At 42.2% G+C, this 26506-nt stretch overlaps 1 protein-coding gene across 2 annotated transcripts in view; it reads left to right on the top strand.

Annotated features, from left to right (window-relative positions):
* Pcnx2 (pecanex 2) overlaps window positions 1-26506 on the top strand; it is a 226460-nt gene that overhangs the window by 144664 nt on the left and 55290 nt on the right. For both annotated transcript variants that reach the window (XM_087181900.1, XM_087181901.1), the window contains exons 22-23: window positions 7287-7396; window positions 12209-12337. In XM_087181900.1, coding sequence (XP_087038026.1) covers window positions 7287-7396; window positions 12209-12337 — 239 coding nt within the window. The remainder of the gene's footprint in view (window positions 1-7286; window positions 7397-12208; window positions 12338-26506) is intronic.

The following is a 26506-nucleotide window of genomic DNA, read 5'->3' as shown; positions in this document are numbered from 1 at the left end:
CCTCTTATTTTTGTCTAATTTTGGCTTTAAAAATAGTCTTCCAATATGAACTGTGAGGCTCCTAACATGCATATTTGAAGGTTGCATTGTTTCCTCTCTGGATTACTTTAGCTGGGTTCTGATTGGTGCTAGCACTTCTCATGGCCATTCCTTTAAAAATATTTTCTAATTTACAATATCATTTATTCTTAACTAATTAGTCAACTCTTACTTTTGTTGTCCTTTTTTCCAAATGCAAAAACTTATGGTTGTGGACTGCTATTGTTATTTGGGAATTTTTTGTTGTTAACTTCTAATTTCATCACAAAGAATAACAATTTTTAGCATAATAACAATAATAATTTTTAGCATAATAACAATTTTTAGCCTTGATTAAGACTTCTGTGGTTCAGCAAATAGTCAATTCTTATAGATGTACATATTCACATATTCTTGAAAATTATATCCTTTCCCTTTTGCCTGGTTGCAAGGTTCTGATATACAGTACATATCTCTTAGGTGAAGCTTATTAATTCTGTTTGTCAAATCTTTTATATTCTTATTTATCATCTAAATTACTATTGTATGAGATCAGGGTCTCAAAATACTCCCAATCATTGTAGATTTGTTAATATTATCTTGTAATTCTATCTAGCTTTACTTTAGCTATTTTGAGCCTACATGGTTAAATACATACATTTCAATTCTTTTGTCTTCTTAGTGGCTCTTCCCTTTTGTCATATGCTGGTATTTATCCTTTTTCAGTAAAAGTTTATTTTGTCTAATATTAATGGCTCAACCAGCTTACTTGATACCTTATTATCATTATTGCTATTATTATTTTATGTAAAACTTTCTAAGTCATTTTGGTATTTCTTATAAAGGCATCTAGCAAAACTTTTTTAAAAAAAATTAAGAATCTCTGTGTTTCGATTGACAAATTTTATCCATTTGCATTTATTGCAATTACTGACACTTGAACTTTTTCTAGCCATGCTTTTTTTGATTTTGGCTTTTATTTATGATATCTTCCACCCTTTCTTTCTTTCATTCTATTGAATGAACTGAACTTCCTTTGATCTCTTTTCCCTCTATCTCTTTGGAAATTAAATACCAGGTTTCTAACCTCTGAGTGCAATGATTGAAAATGTGTGGTCCCCCAGCCAGCAGCATCAGCCTCACCTAGGAAGTTGATAGAAATGCACATTTCTGAGTTCCCTCCCCCACTGCTGAGTCTAAACCTCTATAGGTAGGAAGCAGCATTTTCATTTTATAGATTGTCTGGGTGAGTCTAAAGTCTGAAAAATGTAGTGGTTTAGTGGTTACTCTTAAATTATTAGTAAGTACACTTGATTAGCATATGAAATTAATTATAATCTTTCCCCTTTCAAACAGTACAAGAGTTTTGTACTTTAACTTCAATCCCCCTTCCTATCTTAAGTATTTATGATATCTACCATTTAATCCACCTTCAAAAAGACCACTATTTTTTGATTATCTTTATAGTTGATCCTCCTATTAATATTCTAGCATTTTAGCAGTTTCTTTATTCACTGCAATTCTTGTAAATCATTTCCTCCTTCAGGAATAAATGTCTTACTGTAGTGCATTCTCCCATTGCTAATTTTTATTTTTGGTACCGGGGATCGAGCTCAGGACCTTGTACTTGCAAGGCAGGCACGGCGTCACTGAGCTAAATCCCTGGCCCTCCATTGCTTTTTAACTGCAAAGTTCTGCGAGTTGCCGATTCTTTCCGTCTTGGTTTAAAGGACCTGCACATCTCTCTCTCACTTAAGCAATATAATTTGATCGATATATTTTTCTTAACACCTTGAAAACATGTCATTGTTTTCTGCTGAGAAGTCAGCTGTCCATCTAATTCCTTTGTAGGTGATCTGTAAGAAAGATGATTTTCTCCTTGACTTCAATGTCATGCATTTTCATTATGATATGAAATAAGATGTGGATTTTTCTATTTATCCTGTGTAGGACTCAGTGTGCAACTTCAGTGCAGTATCCTGTGCTTTTCTCCATTCCAGTGTTCCTGCACCTACACTCTTCAAGCAGACCCTCCCTTGTTCCTCTCCATACTTTCCTGGGAGCTCTGGCTGCACATGTCTTTTCCTATTCTGGCACATGTGCCTCTCAGCATCTCCTGGTTTTATCCTCTCTGTGGTGCATTCAGGTCTCATTGACTTCTGCTGTTTAATGAGTTTCTGGCACATGGTGTTTACTGAGGTAGTCTGTTTCTGACCTGGAATTCACTCTCATTGGCAGTTATGACCTCCTAATAAAGTTCTAGATTATGTTCTCAGCCAATGTTTGAAGATATTTTATGCTTTAAAACTAATATCCCCAAATTTAATTATCATATTTTCTTATTAATAGGTTATTTTATAAAAGTGGTTTTAAAAAAACTGGGACCCCTGTTTGAGATATTGTCAATTTTACTTTTTTCATCTTTCATGAACATTTTTCTACTTCCCATATTTTCACTTGTACCTCAAATATCTGATGCCAATATATATATATATCTGATGCTTCTCCCTAGTTCCAGTGTTAGTGTCCTTTAATCTCTCAGCTAGCTCCCACCTGAACTCATTAAGAACCTCAAAGATTTCTTCCCGTCTTGTCTGCTTCCTTTCCAAGTACTCAAGAGCCCTAGCTTCCTCAGTGTTCCTTATTTTTGGACTCAGTACACCTTCTGCTCAGCAGCCAGTTTCTGCAACTCCTTCCAGCCTTGTTTGCCCCTTCATTCGACTATTGGTAATCACAGTTTGATATGAAGTTAACTGAAGTATGTATCTTTCTGAGAAGGAAACTGAATCTGACAACAAAATTCAAAAATAAAACTAACCTGGAAGGTGATTCAGGCTAGAGGAAATGGGAGGAAAAAAAACTGTATTGTAATCGGGCTGGGGATTTAGCTCAGTGGTACCACCACCTGCCTCTCAAGAGCAAGGTCCTGAGTTTGATCCCTGGTACCAAAAACAAAACAAAACTGTACTGTAATCAAATGGCATAGGATATGTACAGCTTCCTAAGGCAGTGCTTGAGTGTCAGAGTGTGCAGTACATGGCCTGTTATGTTCCCAGAGTAAAGGTGGCATGTACATTACCACAGAATGTATCACCAAGGAAAATGTTTTGGGATCACCTTTATTTGGTGTCACTTCTTCCAAGATGGTTTGTGGATTTACACAAATTGGTTTTATTGCCTATAACAGGTATATAACAGCATATCTAATCCTCATTGAAAAGATGATTTCAAAGTAGGTCATTTGAAATGATAATATGATGCCTTTTTTAGGAAACAGCCAGAACTCTTCTATTGTGATTTTTTTCCTCTTTCCAGAATGATTTGATTTTCTCTTATAGTTATACTCCAGTAACTTGTGAAATTTGTTACACATTTTAATAGATCTGAGATTTAAGATGTTGGAAGTAGAACACTAGGAGTGAGACAAGCTTCATAAAAACAGAGACTTCATACTGTCTAAGGAAATACAATTTCACAGTTAATCTAAATGGGATTTCTATTTAAAGTTCTTCAGTGCAACACGATACTACATGTGTCTATGCTTAGGAGAAAGGTGTGGGTGTGGTTGTTTCCCTTAAATCTTATTTTATATATTTCATTATTTTATGCCATGGTCTAATATGGTGCACAAAGAACCTCTTCATAGACTCTTCTCAGTGATGATCAATAGTTAGGTTTCTTTGTGCTTAGAAGTTACTTTTTTGATACCTCTAAATATTTTTTTAACCTAATTTCACTCTCGAAGGGCAAACTATAGAGAAAATGTGAAGTTGAGCTTTTTTAGCATGGATCCTGCCTCTGCATATTTTAAGGATAAAATATGTGATCTTCTCAGAGCTGTCAGCTGTGATTTTTTGAAGTCCTCTTGGGTATCACCAAGCCCATTGGTGGCATTGCATCATTTTAATGGGGTGATTATCAAGAGACAGGGTCTCTTGTCACTGTGTCCTGGGAGAACAGGTCCCTGGTGATATCACATCTGTGTTTGAGGTCCTGCCTCTGTGCTGGGGCAGGAGGCCTGGACAAGGTAGACTGTTCCTTGGCTGCTGTGTTCACAGAAGGTCCATGGTCTCAAGGAAGTTTGGTCATAGAAAGAATGCTAGACAGAGAATCAGTTACTTCTGGCCAGTAACTTCCTCTGTGACCTGTGCAAACCACTTAACCTCTCTGAACTTGGCTTCCTTCTCTGAAACATGAGAGGACCTGGATTTAGTACATTTCAGGGGACATGAGGCCAGTAAACTTATTAGATTGTGAACAAAGTACAACTTCAAATTAAGATATGTACCCATTCTAACATTTTCTTATCCAGTGCTTATATGGCACTGACAGTTGCCAGACACTGTTCTAAGTCCTTAACAAAGATGAAGCCTGAAGTCCCCAGACTACCCTGGGAGGAAGAACAATCAATTGTCTCCATTTTACAGACACAGAAATGCATGAGCAGAAACAGAGCTGGGATGCACACACAGGCGTCTGCCCTCTAGCCAGGAACACTGTTCCAGCCTGGCTTTGACCCCTCCACCATGCATCCTTTCCCTGGTGGCTTCAAGAAGGAACTTTAGGTTGCCATGTTGTGCAGGAAGCACAGGAATACAGAGCCCCTTCTTCAGTGATAGAAAATAGCTCAGTCTATTTCCTAAGCCTCTTGTAGAAAATCTTTGACAAACCCTGTGTTTTATTTTTTCAAGATTCACCAGAAAAAACAGCCCTAGGGAGAGATGAGGGAAGAGAATTTAGATACCTTGGTCCCTAGCTGCAATTAGAGCATGAGAGTTCTAGTGTTTGGAATCTTTAGTTGCCTGATTACTGATTTTGCTTATGCATAAATACAAGTTGCTGAGCTAAGCAAAAAATAATTGTAATAGCTTCATTTAATCAGAATGCAGCCAAGTTGTACTCGTGAGAGTTTTGGACTTGCAGATGAGGCCATCCCTGGGGCTACCTGTCTGACTGCAGCACTGTGCCTGACCCACTTGCCAGCTCTGGACAAGGTGGTTTTGAAGTCTTCCAGGGCACAGCCGCACACTGCAGCTGGCAGTTACCTTTCATAACCCGAGGTTCATTCCTGAGGCATCTTGGGGCTGTGTGGCACATAAGGAACTCTTGCACATGCTTGCTATTGTCACCTCAGCAGGAGTCACAAGATTCATTGTTAACCACTAAACCCAGAATCCTTAACAGTGAGGTGACAGGGGTCTGTTCCTGAGACATCTGATGAAGGCAAAGGTCCAATCCAGAGACACTGTCTGATGGAGGGCAGGTAGCCGTAATCGGCAAGGAAGGCCCCACGACTTCTCAGGATCTCTGCTTTTGTGGTACCTGGAAGCCATGCATTTGAAGGTCTTGGTGTGATTTTATATCCCTCTCTGGCTGGGCTAATGTTAGGGAAGAAAGGCACCTGCTTTTAATGGAAATCCTGTGTTCTCCCAGAAGGGAGCCAAGGACTAAGCCTGCAAGAGAGCTTTCCTACCCTCAGTCCAAGTGCATCACTGACTGTACAAAGTGAGGTGGAGGAGTCATGATTTGTGTGAACTGAGACATGATACCTCTCACTGGCATGGCAGAGTAGGATGGTATTCTCTCTGGGTGCTGTGGAGACCCATCCAGAAGATCCAAGAGGCTTACCAGCCCTAGGACTACTGTCAGAGAGGCTGCTCTGGGATGACTCGGAACCCACTGGGATCAGCCCTCTCTGGTTGGCTCAAGTGAGCAAGAGCAATGGCAGTGGGAAGTTGGGAGCAAGAAGCCAGCACTGCTTCTCTCTCCCAGAATGCAGCTGCCTTCACAGCCCTGAGTCCAATCTCATCACCGTTCTTCCTCTTACCTTTTTCTTTTCTTTTCTGAGTCCTTTTCTCCATCTTCCCTCCACATTCACTGTCCACCTTCGATGCTCTGTGCATACATCCCTTCAGCTTCCACAAAAATCTCACCTCTTGTTTGTGGTTAGTGTCCCTGGTGGACATGTTTATCCCAGGGTCCTGTGCATGACCAGACACCTTGACTTCTCAAGGGCTTTGTGGGTCTCTTATGACCTTAGGAGACCTTTCATCCTTGGCTCATGTTCAATGGCCTACCCAAAATGTTTAATTCTACTTTAAATTTTTTCTTTGGAATCAGAATCATAGAAAAGAAAGCCAGGAAAAGTGAGGGGGAAGATTTGGAGAGGATTTTAACTTACCTCATTTTGCCTCATGACATTTTTCATGGAACAAAACAGTTTTACTTTGTCTTTGACTCCAAGATCACAGTGTAGGCTTTTCACTGAAGGCGTGAGTTACTTTTCTTTAACCTTTCCTCAATGGCCCTGTTTCCCAGACATGTCCTCTCTATATGACAGCCTTCTGATGTTCTTTATAGTACCTATGGAGCCTAATTTAAAATTCTATTTTAATTCCCCTCCCCATCCATGGCCTTGGTGAGGAATGTGTTTTACTATCTTGAATGATAGCCAGTCTAGGAATAAGCATAGTGCCATCTGAAGCTCCACTCTGGGTAAGAAGAGTGAGTATTTTTGGAACGCCCTAGTAGGGCACTGACTGGCTGTACTTAGCAGTGGCAGCAGCAGAGTGGTACATGGGATTCATCCATCACTAGCATAAAGCTGTGATCCACAACTGGGTGCTCCCCTTCCCTGCCCTTCCTCACAAATTCATGGTCTGAATCTCCAGCCAGACCCACTAGGCATGTCACCATCACATGCTCATCCTTAGCCTGTGTGAAGCCTCCTCTCCACTTTCCACCTTTCTCCAGAACTCACTCTTTCCTTGTGCTGGCTTGTCTGGTCAGTGCAACAGCTTCCCTATATACACTCTTGGCTTCCTAAAGTACTTTGTACAACTTACAATGCAAAGGTATGGGCAAGAGCAGTTGAATAGACGAAATTAATGCACCAAAGTGTCCAGGTTGGTAGGTTTTGCATTGATCTCCCTGTAAAAGATCCCATATGAAGGAGAACAGACCAAGCTGTGATTGTCCTGTAAGAAAGGCAGAGACACAACTCATCCATAGTCGAAATGATAAATAACCATAATCTCTGGGTTGAGATTAGTCAGGCGCTGCTTCTTTTGATCAGCTTCTTTCTGTGGTGGAAAATCATTAACACCTGCATTGCCCTCAGGGCAAAGGAAGGTAAGGTAAGAAGGCAAACAGCAGTTGTCGCCCTGCCCCTTCCTAACTGTGACACACTGTGTCCTTTAGATGACCTTGACACAGTTATGTGGATTGCCGGTATCTTCTCTGATGAATCTCTTCTCTTTTGCTTTTAGCTCGGGGACCTGCTTCACAAGTTACAGTTTGTCCTGGCCTACGTGGCTCCATGGCAGATGGCTTGGGGTTCATCGTTCCACGTGTTCGCGCAGCTTTTTGCAATTCCTCATATCCTTTCTAGGTCTCTTTTCACCCCAAGCTCAGATTTATGTTTTATGGATGTGAGCTTTTCAGTGAACCCTGACAATGAAAAAGATTTTAAAATATCTATGATTATGTCTAAATGGAGACACAAGGAGGTACTTTGGATCCCCTTTAGGCCACTTAGCCTTAAAAGATGTTTCATAATTTTGAACTCTTCTTGCTTTTGAGTGCTTACTTGGGAATTACTTTTATTTTTTCTGATTCTTCCATTTCCCGTGTCCAGATTTTCACTAAGAAACTGGTCTTTTAAATGGAAAATAACCACTTGAATAACTGGGTTGATTTGTACAAAATAGTACAATTGGATTTGTTATTATTAATCACTGTGGATAGGGTTGATGCATTTGATCTATTATATTTATTATGATATATTATAGTTTTATATAATATATATTTCGTTAATATTGGAAACCTACAATTAGGTACAAACAGAATTACTCAAATGTTTGTGAAGATTGAAAAAAGAAATTATGGCTTTATTTTGTGGTTGCTATTACCCAAGAAGGCTTGGTATGTTTTTTGTGTATTTCCATGATGAGAATTCATTTTAATTCACTTCAAAGCAAACTTCAAATGACTCTTCTAAATACCACTTCGACATAGCTCAATTTATGTTCCCATGTGTGCTCCAGTGGAAAGATAGAGAGAGACACTGATTTAAAATATTCTTGAAAAGAGAGATTAGTAGAAAACTTCTTACTGTGCTAAAATTTGCTCTTAAACATTTCCTATCCCACTGAACTCATGCTTTCTAGATCTTTGTTTCCAAGTTGTGGCTCGGGGACCCTGTGGCTTAGGGACTCTCGAATACTGGAGGAACTTGTTAAATGATAAATTCCTGAGCCCAGGGCATCTTTCAAATCAAATTTCATGGGTGAATTCTGAGATCTACACCTTCAGAAGCCTGCTTGGTTTTTCTTATGCCCACTGGTGTGTGTGAACCACAGTTCTAAGCTCTGGCCACCCATTCTGGGTGCTACTGGCTGCTCCATCTACTCTGGGTATTGCTAACTTCTTGTAATGACTGTGTGGAGCTTCTTTCACTTTAAATTTACATAACGCTCATTAAGACGGTTCATAAGGAATCTCAGGGACTGAACTTACAATTCAAGGATGGAAACATACTTGGAAGAATCATTGAGTCATAATATATTCTAGATATTTTTTAAAATGCTCGCTCTCCCAGGATCACTTGTTCTAAAATAAAATTTTAAAGCAAATCAAGAGCTGGCCTCACATTGTTCTGTGTTTCTGTTCTTAGACCTGCATTGATAATTCTGAAGTGTTTCAAGGCTATTTGGCAGAACAAGCTAAAGGGAAAAAATATTTGCAAAAGCATGAGCTCTCACACCACCCTTTCCTGCTAACTTCACTCATGTTTTATAATGCTAGGCATTTGGTTTCCCTAAACAAGTTTCTTTAAACAAAGACAGGGGAGGTGAAAGATTGAGATAATTTTTTTTTTTTTTGTATGGGGGGATTGAGCTCAGGACCTTGTGTTTGTGAGGCAAGCGTGGTGCCACTGAGCTAAATCCCCGGCCCTGGGGTAATTTTTATTTCTAAGGTTTCTTGTCCAGATCTTCAAGCTTTTCTATTTTATTAAATGAAAATTATTACAGTAATGTAAATTTGCAGTTGAGGGATCTCCATAAGAATTTAAAACATGAAGCTCTGATTCCCAGTAATATCATAACTAGTTGAGCTTCCTATCAATGTTGGCACATTGGTAGGCAGTGGTGGCCCCACAGCTGAGCTGAAGCTGTTATGGGCACTGTGACTTTCTGTCGTCTACCCCGTCTGTGGGTGAGGTTCCTGTACAAGCAGGAACGTGTGCTCGCCACTTGAGAACTCTTGTAAGGACAAAAGCAGCATTAGCCTTAGCTTGCACACTGTGTGCAGTTAATCAGAGGCCATTCCTGATGCGTTGTTGCATTCTCTTGAGAAATTAAAACATCAGAGGTGTAGATTTTATTGGGCATTTGTTGGTTCTGTTTTAGAATATTCCACCATTCCTCATGCTTCATTCCTAAAGCCAACCTTGTTAGTGACATCTTCTTCCTCCGTCCAGCTAACATAGGGGCCTTCGAATCCCCACCCTACACCCCCAACCCCACCCCACACAGGACCACTCCCCTTCCTTTGGTGCTTCTGGGCCTTTCCTTCCCCCTTATCCATAGACACTTCCCCATCCTCGCTTAGTTGCAAAGGCATATGTTTGCTAGCTTGAGTTCACCATCATCCTGCTCAGAATACTATGAGATAAGTAGTTGCAGAACTGGGTTTACATGCTGACCAGACAAACTATCAGGTTCCTAAATGTCAACCCAGGATCCCAGCTAATTCAGAAATGTTAATTATTTTATCACTCTATTAAGAAACTGCAGATTCCACACCAGGATTGAGAATGGACTAATTTGCTTCATTTTGGAATTGAATTAGCTCTCAGACCAGCAGGGCACTGGTAGGTAAATTGCTTTTTCCAGTACTGGCATGTTTTCTCCCTCAGTGCCTCTGTTGGCTTCTGAGCTTATAACCTCCAGGGAAAGATGAGAATGCTCACCCTTTTAATGTGTGTAGAGACCATGCAAGACCATTGTCTTCCAATAATTAGACAGACCTCGCCACATTATCCTTGCTAACTGCACGTGGTGGGAAGGCTGATTTCCACTTGCCACAGCCTTTTGAGCTTCTAATGATTTTTTTTAATCTTTTAATTATTGGTGTTGGTGTTTTCATTTTACATCTGCTTTTAAAGGAGTCCACCACCTGCCTTGTAGGCTAACCTCTTGGCCCTTTCTCTTGGGGAAATCTAGAAAGGGCTTCATGTGTTCAATTCTCTCAGGGGCCCCTCTGGCGCTACCGTACCTGTGCTGTCACAGTCTCTCCTCTCTGCCCTGAGCCTGTGGTGTCTTCACTGGTGACCCCCTAGTGAGAGAACTTCAGAGGCCACCTGCTCCCTCCTGTCCTTCCCTCTGACCATGTCTCCCTCACCATGCTCAGCTTTGTATGGACTACTACTAGTTTCCCCCCTTCCTAACTTCTGCATAATTGTTTGGGTCGTTTAAAAAATGTACAATATAATCTTAGGGGGAAATTTTAGGATGAAAAGGAAGAGCAGTACTCACCCCTCCATACCATCTGTTCCCGGCACCGCCCCAGAATCCTCTGGCTCCACAGAAAGCTTCCCTCCCGTCCTTTCTTATGAGTACCTGCACTTTCCTCCTTGCCGAAACTGTAAATTTCTGAGTAGTTCTGTCTAAAATGTAGGTATTTTAGCTGTCAGTAACATTCCATTTTCCATTTACACCTAGCTCAAAATAAGAAAAATTACAATATAATAGAGAACTCTTTGACACCAAACAATTCAACACTAGAATGGGCCATTAATGGAAGATGTGGCATCATTTTGCTCCTGAAGATGTTTGGGGTGGGGGATGGAGGAAGGAAGGAAGGAAGGAGGGAAGGAAAGGAAGGAAGGAAGGAAGGAAGGAAGGAAGGAAGGAAGGAAGGAAGGAAGGAAGGAGACATAGTTACTCTTGAAACAAAGTTGTGGTCTTAAATCTATCAAGAGGTATGGGAAAGTTTCTGTGGCAGTGCAAGGTTCACCCCCACTTCTCGGTTTTCCTTGTAATTGGGGTTCTTTGAAGTCCCTGCCTCACCCCCATCCAATCACAGCACTTTAAGCCGGTGACAGTATACCAGAGAGCATGGAAGCCAAGGTGTCAGTACGATAATGAGCTGCAATGCTCCCTGTGTCAAGCATTGCCTTTTCCTACCTGCCGGAACTTCTGAGCTCTGGCTAAGGCAGGGAGACCCATTTATGCACCACTGAGAGAGGTAGTCACTGCCTTTCAGGAGGGATAGTAACTCTACAAGAGTCAGAGCAGGTCTACAGTAGGTGACCTGGTCCCCGCACAGAGCACAGAAGGTCGTGTGTGTGTCAGATCCAGCCAGTCCAGCCTCTGCTGACCCTGTGCTCTGAGCCCAGCTCTTCCAGCCCAGGCCTCACCAACCCTGACCCTGAGCTCCGGCCTTCTAGCTTAATACTGAACAATTACAAGTAGGTTTTTGATCAGCCAGGATGTGTGAAACCAAGGCATGCCAGGAAAGGAGAAATTTGAGGAAAATCACTGGCGAGGTGATGAGACCCACAAAACTCTATGACTTCATTTGTATGTATTTTCTGCTCATGAGCCAGGCTTGCACTGAGCCTTTGGTGTTCAATGTATGACATATACACAAATACACCAAAGCACAGCCACGCATGCATGCGCGCACGCACACACACGCGCGCACACACACACACACACACACACACACAGTGCTTCAAATAGTGAGAAAAAGATTATTTGAAATACAGAGGTGCTTCGTTCCCAAACAATGTTATTATTTATTCTTAAAAAGCATCATTTAGTTTTACTTATTTATAAAGTGACTTAGTGTTTCAGTGAATGTATCACAGTGTGTTTTTTTTTCTCCCGGGGATGACATGTTAGTTAAAGGAAATTGTTGTTTTTAGTTCTTAGATGTTAAATGTTTGACATGCCTGAGCCTGAGACTGCAGGAATTTTTATGAGAATCATCTGGTTTACCGGATGACAAAAGGAGGCTTAGCAGAATGTTGCTGGATGTTTTGTATTTCCAACTCTGTATATAGAGAGATTGTTTGTCCTTCTGTCTGTGGGGAGAAAATGGTTTAATGGGAACCAGTCAAAATCCGAATGATATTTTAAGATACAGTAATGACAGTTCTTTTGCCTTGACCCCTGCTCCCAGACTCCGCCGTGCTCTTCTTCCAGACGGTTGCCACAGCAGTCTTCTCCACCCCGCTGAGCCCATTCCTCGGAAGCGTCATCTTCATCACATCCTATGCCAGGCCAGTGAAATTCTGGGAGAAAAACTACAAGTAAGAGCCCCAAATCCACACTGTTTTGCCATGTGCTGAGGCCCCTCTCCCTGCCCCTTTGGAAATGCGGACCTGAGACTCCTTGGTTCAGGTGGCTGAGCCTGGCTCTCTGATGGCTCCCTGTCCACCAACTCGACCCCTGTGAGTTGGGATTGATTGCAAATTAGGGATTGGATGCTGGTCCAAGTCTCTCTGGTTATAAAAAAGGTGACCTAGGAAAGGTGCTGGACAAGCCCAGTCCAGTCACATGATGTGCCGTGATTGTTCCTGTCTGACACATCTCTCCCCTCTCTGGCATCTCTCCCTTCCTCCTTCTGGCAGCCTTCTGGCAGTGTATAAAAGACCCCATCCTGTACAGAGGCACATGTAAGGTCTGCATAAAGGGAATGCTTTGAACTTGTAGAACATATCTGTTCACTTTTTTCCTATTTGAACTGGTCATTAATTTCTTCAAGCAAACAGTGATGGGTAACCATTATTTCTCTGTAGTTACTGTTTTGTGGTGCTGGGGATAGAACCCAGGGTCTCATGCATGCAAGGCAGGCTTTATCACTGAGCTATGTCCCCAGCCCGTGCATTATTTTAAAGGAGGCTGAGAAGACAGGAGTAACAATTTGCTAAGTAATTTTAAAGACCTTTTAATGGTTTGTGTAGAATGACTTGAGGTCAGTAGGACCACAGAGAGCCATGATTCAGGCTGTCCTGAACCACCCCAGGGCTGAGGCAGGGCTTCTCTTTCAGATCTTGGCCCTGTTTTACCAGCTATGTTGTATTATTGCATCTGAACCCTAATCCTCTTTCTATAATGCATTTACATTTTGCAGAACTCTGGCACATTCCAGTGTGCCTTTTATGTCTCAGAGTCCAATGTGAAGGCAGGAAACCCATTCCTCTTGTTTCTCCTTTGAGAAAGTTTATTTGAGCATAAAATGTGCATCCTTCTGGGGCAGGCAGTGTGGCACTGTGATTAAAACACAGCCTTGTGCTCCAGGCTGCCTAGGTTCACACTTCGCCTCCACCAGATAACTCTGGGGACCTCAGCCTGTCTTTTCTCATCTATAAAATTGGGGTGATGTAACAGGACCTACTTCATAGACCAAAAGAAACCAGCCAGCATGCATGGAGCACCTCAGGCAGGGCTTAGATATAGTAGGCATGCACACACCTCTGCTAGCATGGCTGCTCTGTGGAGAAGTCCCTGTCCCCACCCTGAGAGTGCTAACAGATGGTCAGCATGACTGAGAGCATCACCTTCCCCTTGAGCGCACTCGGGGGCTCCCCAGGGAAACTTAACAAACCAGAACACCCACCTGAGCTGGTGCTGGGAGGCCACAGGAGGTGGTCCTTCATCTTCCAAAAAAAGGAGGACTTTTTGCAATGAAAACAAAGTAGTCTTGAAATTTGTACTTCAACGAAACAGCTTCTGTGCATATCTAAATAGATATGCAAGTCTACACAACCAGAGTAAAGAGAACTACCAGCATCAGCTTGTCTTTAAACTTTATGTAGGAAAAATAAATAAATAAACTTTCATGTAGGAGAAACCAATTTTGAGGACCATTTTAAAGCTCTGAAAGTCACTTCTGGAAAATGCAAATCCTTGTGAATGAGGAATGTGGTATTCTTGTAGACTCTTACCTATGCAGGAAAGGAAAGCACAGAACATTTTAAACTTGATCCTCACCATAACAGGTTTATTTTTGTCCCTTATTCTCAGATAGAGAATCAGTCTTTCTAGTACAGGAAGATTTGATGCAAGCCAAACACATCCTACTTGAGTTGAAAAGGGTGATAGAAGGATAGAGAAATCTCTGTGTAGAGGTTGTATTGAAGGGAAGCATCTTAATCCCTACAAAGAGTTTGGTGTCTTATTCAGGCTCCTCACTTCCAAAGTTCAGCCAGCCTTCTCAGGTGATACATTTGGGTCTAAACTGTCAGTTTATGTGGTTTACTTAATCATACGGAGTTCCAGAGCAAGACTTAGGTTTCTTTATTCAGTGTCACAAATTGCTGATTCTGCCTCAACTCATTCCTCTCATCAGTAAGTAATGCAATTTAGCCTTGTGTTATGGGCCCATTTTGGGGGAGGGGTGTATCTTGGGTTGAAAGGGACGTCAGAGTCCATGGGGACATAGAAGGATGTCAACTCTTTACTATTCCTCTCTGAAGGAGCTAAGTTGAACATTTTCAGTTCCACCTGAGGAACTGTTCTTGATATATAACTCAGTCTTTGGAAGGTCCATTGTCCTCTGGAAGGCATCAGTGTTGGGAATCCCCAGGCCATCTGCTTAAACCATCAGTGGGTGGAATTCGGACAGTGGAGCAGTGGGTACCAAGAAAAGAAATGGCAAGACATCTCATCTGGGCTCTTGGAAGCACTCTGGAAAACTCATGCTAGTTATTTTAAGCTTGGCTTTGTATTTTTTAATTTGAAATACTAATGATTTCTGGTGCTTACTGGAGAGTTTACATGTAGCTATTCTAATTACCTTCTTTTCAGTCTGCTACAAAGAAGCAATCTGTTAGTGAAAGTGATTATGCTTAATTATTTATCCATTGTTCCATCATTTTAAAGGAGCTGCCTAAGAGACTCTTCCTTGTGAGCACATTTGCCACAGTGAACAGCTACCTCCAAGCCGAGTATCAGAGGTTGCCTACTTTCCCTCTTGTGTGCCTCCTCTCCCTGTCCATTCTGGTCCCTCACTTCGTAGTCCCTCGGTGTCTATTTCAGGTCTTTGAAGCTAACCTTGAGGTGTGCAGATCTCCAGGGAGCCCTGCACTGTAACAAAACCATTTTAATACTGGAGGAAATGTAAAGTAGCTCTCCTGCCACCTAGGAAGCAGGGCTGGGCCATTCCCTCATTAGCTTGTCTTGGAACCTGCTTGTCCCTGTCCCTAGATTCTGTGCCTCACAGGGGTGTGTGACAGACATGTCCCCTGCCTGCCTCATCACCTTAACCTCCTAGCTAACCTATTGGCTGGTCTCTTTCCAAACATAGTTCTTGCTTCGCTGTCTTAAAACACAGCTCCCAGCATGTTGTCCTTCTGGGAAGCCTGCAGAGCCAGAGTGAGGAGAAGCCCCACCCAGGGGACACGATCCAGGAGGAGCTCTGATGATGGGAATGCCTCGTGGTGTTGCCTTTCTGGCAGGGTAGATGCCAGCCACACTGCTCACATGGGAACCCTTGAGGTGCCCTGGGCCTCTCCAGTTCTCCTTTATCGAGATGATTTGAGTGTAAGGAGCCCCTGTAGGCAGCACACTCTCCAGCCCACCTTTCATAGACAGGGGTTCCATCCAGCACAGGGCTTCTCCTCCACACCCTTTCCTGGCTGTGCCCTTTGCAGACTCATTCTCTTTCTCTCCCCTGCTCATGTCCCATATGTAGCTGCTCAGTAAGGCCCCACTTAGATTGTAACTCTGCCGTGATGTTGCTCTAGTCACCCTGACTAGAAATTCTTTCCCTTTTCCTAAATTTCTGTGACAAGGCCAGCTGCTACAGACTGTAGTGTCAAAATGACCACACACCATTTATCATAACCCAAGATTGTTGTACTTTAGAAATTGGGCAGGGATAGGCTGAGAGGAGGCTGTGGGGTCACAGTCACGAGGTGAGGGGCTGGCAGAGCAGAGTCCCAGCTGGGGCCAAGAAGGATGCTCCATCTCTTTTCAGGTAGCTGCAGGGCGTATCCAGGTGGGGTCCAGGTATGCTACGGGGTGGTTTGGGCTTCCCAGAGTGCAGCAGCCTCAGGAACTCCAGCATAAGTGTGAATAAAGGGGAAAGTACACTATTTTTTTTTTCTGATCTGTCTCAGAAGCGCCACAGCATCATCCTATCTCACTTTCTGCAAGCAAGTCACAATCCCCCAGGATCAAATGCAAGGGAATCATTCCACCTCTGGATGGATGGCTTTTCAACCTTACCCCTTGCCCCAGCTCCTTCCCATTCTCCGTGTTTCTGTCTTCTCTCATTCAACTTCTAATACAGTATGCCCAGACATGTTTTATGGGTCCTTGCAACCTTCCTGAAGTCCTTTCTGGAATGGCAGAGCGCAGTCACATTGCTCAGTGAAATGACATGTGTGTACATCATGTGACAGCAGTCCGCAGCCAGCATTCCATGAGAGCCTCATAAACATGAGTTTTCCTTCTAGCACTGTTTATTTTCACACCTCGGCCATTCACAGAGCCCAGTTCTAATTTTTGAGCATCACAGCTGCCTTAGTGGAATAATAGGATGGCTAAGTTCCACTATTTTGTGGTTTATCTAATAGCAAAGTATATGATAAAATATTCAAGCTAGCTCAGTGAGCTCTTGTGAGTCATGGTGTTACTTTCTAGTCCCTTCTTGGGTTTGTTTTATGGGTGGCTTTGTCCAAAGGGCCATAGCATCTTCTCTATTTTCCATGGAAGGGAGGCAGTCAGCCACTTTCCCTCTGGTGGAGAGGTCTGTACGCCATTGTGCTGAGGCTGCTCTTTGTGGTGTCACTGGTGCCACAGTCCCCTGGATGTACCCACCAGTCGAGTCCTGGGCAACCCAGCATGAGACTAAGAGTTCCTTATGAAAGTGGTTCAGACCTTGGGCACCTAGATAACCCTCGTCCAGATGTTCCTAGGTTTGTTCCTAGTCCTCTTCCTGACTTCATTCATGACCTGCTCTTGATGTCATCTAGTCAGCTTGCAATAGGAGAACTTGTTGTTTTCATGAACCAAATGTTCTTCTCTCTTTATACCTCTTAAAATATAGTGCTTCTCTATTATTTTACCAAATGGTGGCCACTTCAAGCCTTCAGCATCCCAATCTTATGGGAATATGTAGTTTACTGAAAACAAGAAATTTGCACTTCCTCCATCAATTCTCACCTTACTGAATTTAACCCAGTGTTCCATCACGCCATTCCCTATCTCTCTAGTTTCCTTGCTTTGGCCGCAGACATCCTTACCTGTCACCACCTGGGTTTTTATTCATTTTTGCTAGTGATGACAAACAGGCGGGACCAAGGTGGCTGAATGGGTTAGGGCAGTCCAACAAAGTAGTTCATAAGTTCGCACTGAATTTTGAAAGATTTTCAAAATGGATTTTGCTGGATGTACTGGTTTAAAGGTGGTTTATGCAAAGCGCTGAGTTTCTCACAAAGCCTTTTTTTTTCCTCAAGTTTGAAACAAGCAGCTCATCTTGTCTCATGGGCTGAGAGAGAAATGCAATCCTATAATTAAGAGTTGCTCTCCATTTAAAGTTATCCAGGGAAGGATTCACATATTTCAGTTTGTAGTTAGATTATTCCAGAACTTACTTGGGTACCTTTACTAGGTGCCTAGACACATGGCAAAGGATTCAATGTGTTTCTGATGCCTGGTTTCAGTTTCAGCTGAGATACAAGTCGTGAAGTTTTCTTATGAGGAATCCTAAGGCTTTGGAGTATATTGGCCCCTCAATCTATTATTAGTGATGATGAATTTGCAGACTGCAGGAGAAAGGCAGCAATAGTAGCAGTAACAATGGCAGTCCTCATCTTTCCATATTTACTGAACACCTGCTCACCTCCTCTAATAGGTTCATCCCTGCTCTTACAACCACTCTACAGAGTTTCATTTTTCTCATTTGACAGATTGGAACAAAGGAAACTCAGGAAAGTTAGATAACTTGCCCAAGGCCACAGAACTTTATTAACCCAGGTCTGGCCTTGTTCCACGCCCTAAATGCTTTCCATTATGTCCCATCCATGCCCCCACCCACTCACAAACACACACAAAGAGTCAGGAATTCTCAGCTACAGTGTGTGCCCTCGCCGGCCAGCCTTGGTATAAGTATCCAGTGTGACTGTAGGAGCCTGTTTGGAAAGGATGGTTGGTCCTAGCCTCAGGCCTTGGGACAGCTCTGTCTGTGTGCCTGGCCCCAGGGATGGCCTCTTGGTCCCTCCTGGAGGGATCTGCACAGACTTGGATTCTGAACTTCATCGTGGTCTCAGGACAGGTCAGCACGCATGCTACTCACCCCAAATCACCATTTCAGTCATTAGACTGAGCTTTCAAGCAGAGAATACTTCTTGTGTTTGTCACTATGATGAGATACCTGCCATATACAGCTTAAAGGGAAAGGTGTATTCTGGCTTGCAGTTTCAAAGGCTTCTGTCTGTGACTAGCTGATGCCATTTAGGCCTATGGCAAGGCAGAGACAACACAGTAGAAGGATGTGGCAGAGGATTGCTGCTCACCTCATGGCACCAGGAAGCAGAGAAGGGAAAGAGTCAGGGAAAGGATGAGGCAAAGGGTAAGTTCTCCAGATCACACTACATGATCCATTTTCAGTAATGTATCAAACTGTGATCTCATCAATAGACGAATCTACTGGATGAAGTTAGAATCCTCATGGGCCAGTCACTTCCCCAGCAGCCTGTCAGCTGAGCTCCCTCTCCCTCCTCCTTCTGACAGCCAGAAGGGGCAGAAACCAACTGTCACCTCTAACATCCTCCCCCATTGCCTGTCCTCAAGGGTGACCTGGGCACTGAGCTCAGGGTCTCCACCATCCCCAGGTGACCTCTGAACCTCTAAGCCATGCTGACAGGGGCTGGGCTAGGTTGAGGGGACAGCAATGCTCTTCCCACTCTCACTGTTCCAGGAGAAACTGCCTGGGCCACAGCAGGCTTGAACCTTTGACCTGTCCCAAATGACCCCACCCTGACAGTTTTAGTCACTTTCCTAGGCACTGAGACTCAATTCCTGATACCAACAAATTAAAGGAGGAGAGCTTTATTTTGGCTCAGGCTTCTGTCCATAGTTGGCCAGCTCCAAGGCAGGAAGGCACGATGGAAGGGTCTGGTAGAGGAAAGCTACTCACCCCATGGTATCTGGAAAAGCAGAGAGCAAAGGGGAGAACTAGGGAGGGAGATGCACCATCCTTGGTCACACTCCCAGTGACCGGCTTCTTCCTACCAGATCCCACCTCCTAATACCCAGCCAGCGGAAGTGCCCCGTGATCTAATCACCTTCCACAAATCCCCCTTCTGAGTCCATGAAGTTTTGGGGGAACATCCAGATGTAAACCATAGCACTGACTCTGTCCTCTATTGCTGGGAAAGTCCTCAAACAAGTCTGTGAATGTACAAACTGCACATGCATGGCCCACTGTCTTACATAAGCAATGCCCTTGGTCAGTGGAGGGCAGCCAGCCCTGAGGGCTCCAGAAATAAGAGGTAGAGACCAGTAGAGAACCCCAGAAAGGCAGTGGAGGCTGCTAGAAGAGCACCAGAAAGCTGCCAAGGGGCCATGGATCTCAGCTGCTGAGGAGCTGTCGGGTGGCTGGGAGCTGTGATACCAAGGCGGATCATTGGGGGCTGTAGGTGCTCAGGGGCTGGAGCTGTGACATGGAGAGCCAAGGAGTGCAGGTATTCAGGTCCCAGAGTCATTAACATCAAGGGTGCCACACATTGCCATTGTGACTTTCATCTGAATTGAACAAAAGAACCCTCACCGATTGGTGACTTTTCCACCCTATGAGGACACCATGAGAAGTTGACCATCTGTGACCCAGAGGAGGCCTCTCCTCGGAACTGGACCATGCTGGTGCCCAGACCTCATTTCCAGGCTCCAGAGCTGGGAAATGAACTCTGGTGTGTGTGAGCATCTTATCCTTTCCTACTTTGTTATAGCAGCCTGAGCCAACCAACACCATAGTGCAGGTGCATGTGGTGGTGGTGGGCGGTAGTAAAAGACGTGTTAGGGATTAACATGGCTTCACCACCACAGAGCCATGTCTGGGGAGACTGTAGATCCTGGGATTGACAAGTACAGGCTGGGCAGGACAAAGGACCAAGTCTTGAACTTCCCTAAAGAAACAGAAATGAAGAGAAACTAGCAAGAAGGAGTCTTAGTTATGTGTAATGAATCTGAGGTATCAAAGCTGAGTGAGGAGCCCAGAGAGCATTAAGTATAAAGTCAACAAATGCAGCCAAGTAGTGGGGCTACATGGGACAAACCTGCCTCGTGTCTCATTTCATACTAGTGAGACTTATGTTAGGCCACAGCCAGGCAACTGATGTACAGGTGAGTGAGACAGGCCAGCAGGGCCACAGCAATAGACAGTGATTGCCAGTCCCAGACACCCATTGTTTCTGTGGGCCAGAGTGAGCCTGGGAACCGTGGGGCATGGGAGGCCTGCAGAGAAGGGGAGTCTCTTACCCCACCTCAGCAATGTGGGATACAAACCTAATGCTGGTGCCACCCTCTTGTCACCATAAGCCAAAAATTGACCTGAGGATGCATCAGACAGAGGAAGGCAGGGCCGAGGGGCACTGAAAATGCTCCCTGTCGACACCACCCCTGCTGTTAGCCAGCTGGGCCCAATCATACCTTTTAGCTGATGAGCCAATGAATTCCTTGTTTTGTGTTTGCCATTTTGAGTAGAGTTTTTGTCACTGAAATCAAAAGACTCCTAATAAAAGAAATCCATTCTCTTTACCTTCTGCTTCCAGGGATTGCCAGCACACAGATAGACCTTTATTGCCACACTTCTGTGGATCCAGATAGCCAAGGGTTTCAGAGAAGGTGCCCAGCATCCCCTTGGTACCATCAGGGCCACGTGGTGGCTAGGATTTAGAGCCTTCCTCAGCTTTTTGGCTTGTGGCTGTGCTCCATGACTAGGCCAGTCCTCACTTCTCTGCCTCAGGAACCTCCTGCCACAGGAGTCCCAGGTCTATGTGTGCACACTGCTTCATGTGAGAAATGAAATTATGAGCTTGGCCCCATTATGCTGTTTTGCTGATGGATGAAAAACCTCTCACGTACATCCCCAGGGAAAGGTTTGACACTTGAGGCATGGTGATGAGCTATTATGCAGATATATTCTACAAAGAAGATGCTTTTGAGGAACTCCAGTGCACCGAGTTTCTCAAATAGCACTGGTTTGAGCTATTCATTACACTGTGGTGCATAATTTTACTTGGGATTCTGTTTCATTTTGCTGAGCCTTGAAAGCATTTTAAAAGTGCAGAATCGTAAAACTGGCCATGGGCTGTGGGACAGAGCCAGACGTGGCCACCTGCTTCCCAGCTGTCGGGAGCTGCTGACTCTTCAAGGTCACCAGTAGTGAGGCCTTGCATCTGACTGGGGTTGATGGATGGCTGTGTGTCACACGGGCTTGGGACAATAGACAGGAGGGAGGGCAGAGCCTAGATTGAGTCATGGCAGCCACAGAGAGGAGAGACCCAGCTTTGAGGGAAGTGTTGGGAGATGAAACTGATTTATCCTAAACAAAGGCAGGCAAGAAATATGCAACCTTTAAATCTATACTATTTCAAAACCTTTTGCTATGTGACTTAAATATGTGAGATGCAGGCTATTACCTGGGCAGATATGCAGTATCTGGAAGAAGGTCACTCCCCAGAAGGGGATTTGAGGCTCTATGTTAAAACTCGTCCCATTGGATTCTAGGATCATCTCTAGGGCTTGCTTAACCTTGTTACTCTGAGCATATATCCAAGACTAACTTCAGTCCTGCTTCATTGAGATCAAAGACTTTGCCCAGGCTTGTGTGTAATTACTGATGCTTGGTACCTAGATTTATGGTTTCATTATTGGACTTGATATATCATATGCATATGGGAAACTACTCTTTTCTTGTCATTTTGGAAATATTCCTCTCTGTCCCCACCACAGGATTTATAGTGTTCTTCTGCATACAGAAGGCCACATTAAGCTGTCTGCAAAATTGTGACAGATGGTCTCCTTCATGATTTGTAAATGAAAAATGACCAGTAATACAAAAATAATCACATACATAATAATTAGGAGGAGGAGATTACTCAATAAAAGTAAAGGCAATTTATTTTGTTTTAATTTATCATTAAGTTTATTGATACATTTTAGGTATACAATACAATTACATTCATAGTTGGGATCTTGTACCTGTACATGATGTGTCTTGATTCTTATTTTTTCCCCATTTCCCTGCCCTCCCTTCACCACCTCCACCCTTTCCTATTTACAAAGACTTTGTTTCCATGTTTTTCCTTTTCTATATTTTTTCTTTTCCCTTCTTTCCTTTCCCCTACCCTTCCCACTTCCCCAACTCCTTTAGACCTTTTCTTCCTATTTCACATTATCAGTTATATCATTTGAACCTTATTTATGCTTTTAGTTTTTCATACCAGAGAAACTATTTGGTTTTTACACGTGTGTCCTATTTATTTCACTTAAGAGTATGGCCTCAATGTGCATCCATTTAGTTATAAATGTCTCCAGTTTCTCGTTCTTTATGGCTGAGTAGTACTCCATTTTATAGAAAAACCACATCTTCTTTATCCAGTCTCCAGTTGATGGGCAATTGGGCTGTTTCCAAGCTTTAGCTATTACAAACTGTGCCACTATAAACATGGGTGTGCATATATCACTGTGGCATGATTCTTTTAATTCTTTTGGGAAGATACCCAGCAGAAAGATAGCTGGGTCAAATGGAACCTCTAATCCTAGTTTTTTGAGGTATCTCCATATTGATTTACACAGTGGTTACACCAGTCTGCACTCCCACCAACAAGTAAAGGCAATTTAATGCATTATATGCCTTTTATATTTTGTACTGTTCTACTGGGTTACTTTTTAGATTTTTTTTCAGAGGCTGCCTAGTTGGAGACTATTTTGCTGCAGGGAGGACTTTGTAAAAGAAAGATACTGTGAAGTTTGTGGAAATGAAAGACAGAAAGTTCTTAGTGCATCTTAGAGAAAATTGTTTGGGTAGAAAATGAAGTTTGTAAGAAGCCTCTTTGAAGAGAATTCAGACTGATAGAACACAGGCTTCCATGTTCCAGTTTTTAATCAATAAATGATTTGACAAGGGGCTTCAAGATGATTGTAGAATGAGGAGCATAAATTTGGGTGGGCTTGATTTTGCAACAGCCTTAGATATAATGCGAGCAAAGTGCAGTGCTCTGCTCTGAAAGAGAAGGAAAAAGCACAAGAAAACTAAGGCCAGTCTCACTGCAAAGTGCCTGCAGCCCTCTTCCTCTCCATTTCCTCAACTTCCCACTTGGCTGACTCTGGTCAACCATATGCCATTTGGGCTTTTTATTACCATTTTTATTAGTTATTTTTCCAGAAAAAAAACTTTTCACCTCTAATATTTACAGCTTTGGTGTGAATAAATAGTTGGACTGTGTATCCTGTATTTAAAAATGTTGAATAGTCCTGGATTTTTTCTGGCTGTAGTGGAGGGGAAGCAATCTTAAATTGATATGAAACAAGTTAGGATCAGAGATAAGAATGATCCATGAATGTATTATAGTCACTACATCCAAGCCTGCCATTAGCTGTGGAGATTTTTCTGAATTAAAAATTTTAGCCAATTATAGATTTGTTAATTGAAAAAAAAATACAGAGAAAACTCATGTACCTTTTACTTGTTTTCTCCAATGGCAACAACATGCAAAACTATCAGAACCTGGAGATTGAACTTGGTGCACTAAAGACAGAGCATTTCCATCACTACAAAAATCTCTTCCGTTGCCCCTCGATAGGCACAGGTATCTTCCCTGCTCCTCCCCCTTCTCAGCTCCTGTTGGCCACTGTCTGTCCTCATTTCTCAAATTTGGTCATTGCAAGAATATATATAAGTGAAATCATGCAGGATTTAATCTTTTGGGGTTGGCTGTCTTCGCTCAGTGTTAACTCAGGGGAGATCTATCCGGGTTATTGTATGGCCAGTACTCTGTTCCATTATGGTGCTGAGTGACCCATGGCCCAGAAGCATCAGAGTCTGCTTAACAACTCACTCACCTGTCTGGGTTGTTTCTCATTTGGGGCATTTAAGGATAAAGCTGCCATAGACATTCATCTGTAGGTTTTTGTGTGAATGTAAGTCTTGATTTCACTGATAATTGTTCAAAATTGACATTGCTGGATCAATATGGTATCTTTTTTTTTCACGGTTGTTTGTTAAGAAACTGCCAAATGGTTTTTTAGTGTGGTTATATAGTTTTAATTCCCTAAGAAAAATGTACAAGAGATCAAGTTTCTCCCTATTATTGGCAACATTTTGTTGTTCTTACTATTTTTTATTTTAGCCATTCTGAGAAGTAAACAGTGATATCTTACTTTGCTTTTTCCTATTAATAATTTTGAATATCTTTGCTTGAACATATTTGCCTTCAGTATATTGTGATATATCAGATAAATATTTGTTCATGTCTTTTTGCTTATTTTCTAATTATGTTTGTTGTAGCTATTGTTCTTTAGCTGTTGAGCTTTGAGAATTTTTTTGTATATTCTAGGTACTACTACTTTGTTGGATATACTACTTTGTTGGATATGTGTTTAGCAAATGTTTTCTTCAAGTCTCTAGTTGTCTTTTTATCTTCTTTACAAGGCATTTTACAAAGTAAAGTTCTAAATAATGCACTTTAAGAATATTTCAAGTAGCCGGGGGTTTAGCTCAGTGGTTCTGCCACCCTGCCTCACAAGCTCAAGGTCCCGAGTTCCATCCCCAGTACCAAAAAAAGAATATTTCAAGTGCACATGGACTGTTTTCCAGGTTACTAACCTACTAGATCATCAAAACAAACCTCTGCTAATTTAAAGGAAAAATCATATAAAATATGTTCTTCAATCAAAATGTAGTAAAATTGGAAGTTAATTTCAGGAAAAAATTTGGAAAATTCCTCAATATGTGTAAATTAAACAACATTCTTAAATAAACAATGGGTCTAAGAAGAACTCATAAAGGAAATTTGAAAATGCTTTGAGATGAAGTAAATTGAAATTACAGTGAAACTTATGAGATGTAGGTTAAGCTTTGTTCAGAGGTAAATCCATAACTCTAAATGTTTATGTTAAAAAATAAGAGAGATATCAAATCAATCACTTAACCTTCCACCTTAAAGAATTAGAAAAAAAAGTCAAAAACCTCCAAAGCAAGCAGGCAGAATGAAATAAAGAGATTACAGTGGAGATAAATAAAACAGAGACTAGAAAAACAATAGAGAGAATACATAAAACCAAAAGTTAGTTCTTTGAAAAGATTAACAAAATTAACAAACCTTTAGCTAGAATGGTGAAGAAAAAGAGTAAGAAGGAGGAGGAGGCGGAGGCAGCAGCTCAAATTAGTATTAATCAGCACATTTTTATTGGCTTAATGTCAGAAAAGCAGTATAAAGGAAGTCTGTGATAAGATATTTCATTCCAAAAAATGAGATAACCTATATGAAATGTAGAAATTTTAGAAATCCCCAAACTATTAAAAACTGACTGAAGAAGAAAGATAAATGTGCATAGACCCATAATAAGGGAATAAATCACTAATCAAAAACATTTTCAACAAAGTAAAAGAAATGCTCAGGATGATTATAATGTTTAAAGAATAATTAATGCCAGTCATTCTCAAACTATCTAAAATGTAGCAGGGAGAAGAGCAATTCTTTAAATCATCCTGTGGGACCAGTATTACCCTGAAACTAATAGTAGAAAAAGTCATCCCAAGAAAAATAAACTTCAAGCCAATCAATAACCCTTCTGATGTAGATCCAGAAAGTCCTGAAAACATACTAGTAAACCAAGTCTGCAGGGTACTCAAAGAATTCTACAGTGTAAAAAGTGAGATTTGCTGTGAGATGCAAGGGTGGTTCAACACATAAAAATAAATCAAGATAATATACCATACTAATAGAATGAAGGAAAAAGCATATCATCTCAATTGATGTCAAAAAATCATTTCACAGGGCTGGGGATTTAGCTCAGTGGTGCCACTGCCTGCCTTGAAAGCCCAAGGTCCTGAGTTCGATCCCCGGTACCAAAAAAAATCATTTCACAAAACCACAACACCCTGTCATGGTTAGAAAACACTAAACAAATAGGGATAGAAGAGGATATCCTCAATATGATAAAAAGCATGTATAAAAAGGTCAAAGACTCAACAAGGATGGTCACGGTCATTGTTTCCACTCAGCATTGTGCTGAAAGTCCTAGACAGGGCAATTAGGCAAGGAAAGAAAGGTACTGGAAAGGAAGGAGGAAAACTGTCACTACTCACCAGATGGACACCGTGTCATAGATAAGAAATCCTAAAATCCACAAAACAACTACTAAACCTTAATAATTGAATTCAAGTAATTTGCAAGATACAAGATAAACATACACAAGTTAGTTATATTTGTATATAGCAGCAAAGAACAATCTGAAATGAAATT

The sequence above is a fragment of the Heterocephalus glaber genome, unplaced genomic scaffold, assembly GCF_053883595.1.
Source record: "Heterocephalus glaber isolate CG9 unplaced genomic scaffold, H.glaber_assembly_v1.0 deba00001472, whole genome shotgun sequence".
Lineage (NCBI taxonomy): Eukaryota > Metazoa > Chordata > Mammalia > Rodentia > Bathyergidae > Heterocephalus > Heterocephalus glaber.
This window is presented reverse-complemented; position numbering and strand designations above follow the sequence as displayed.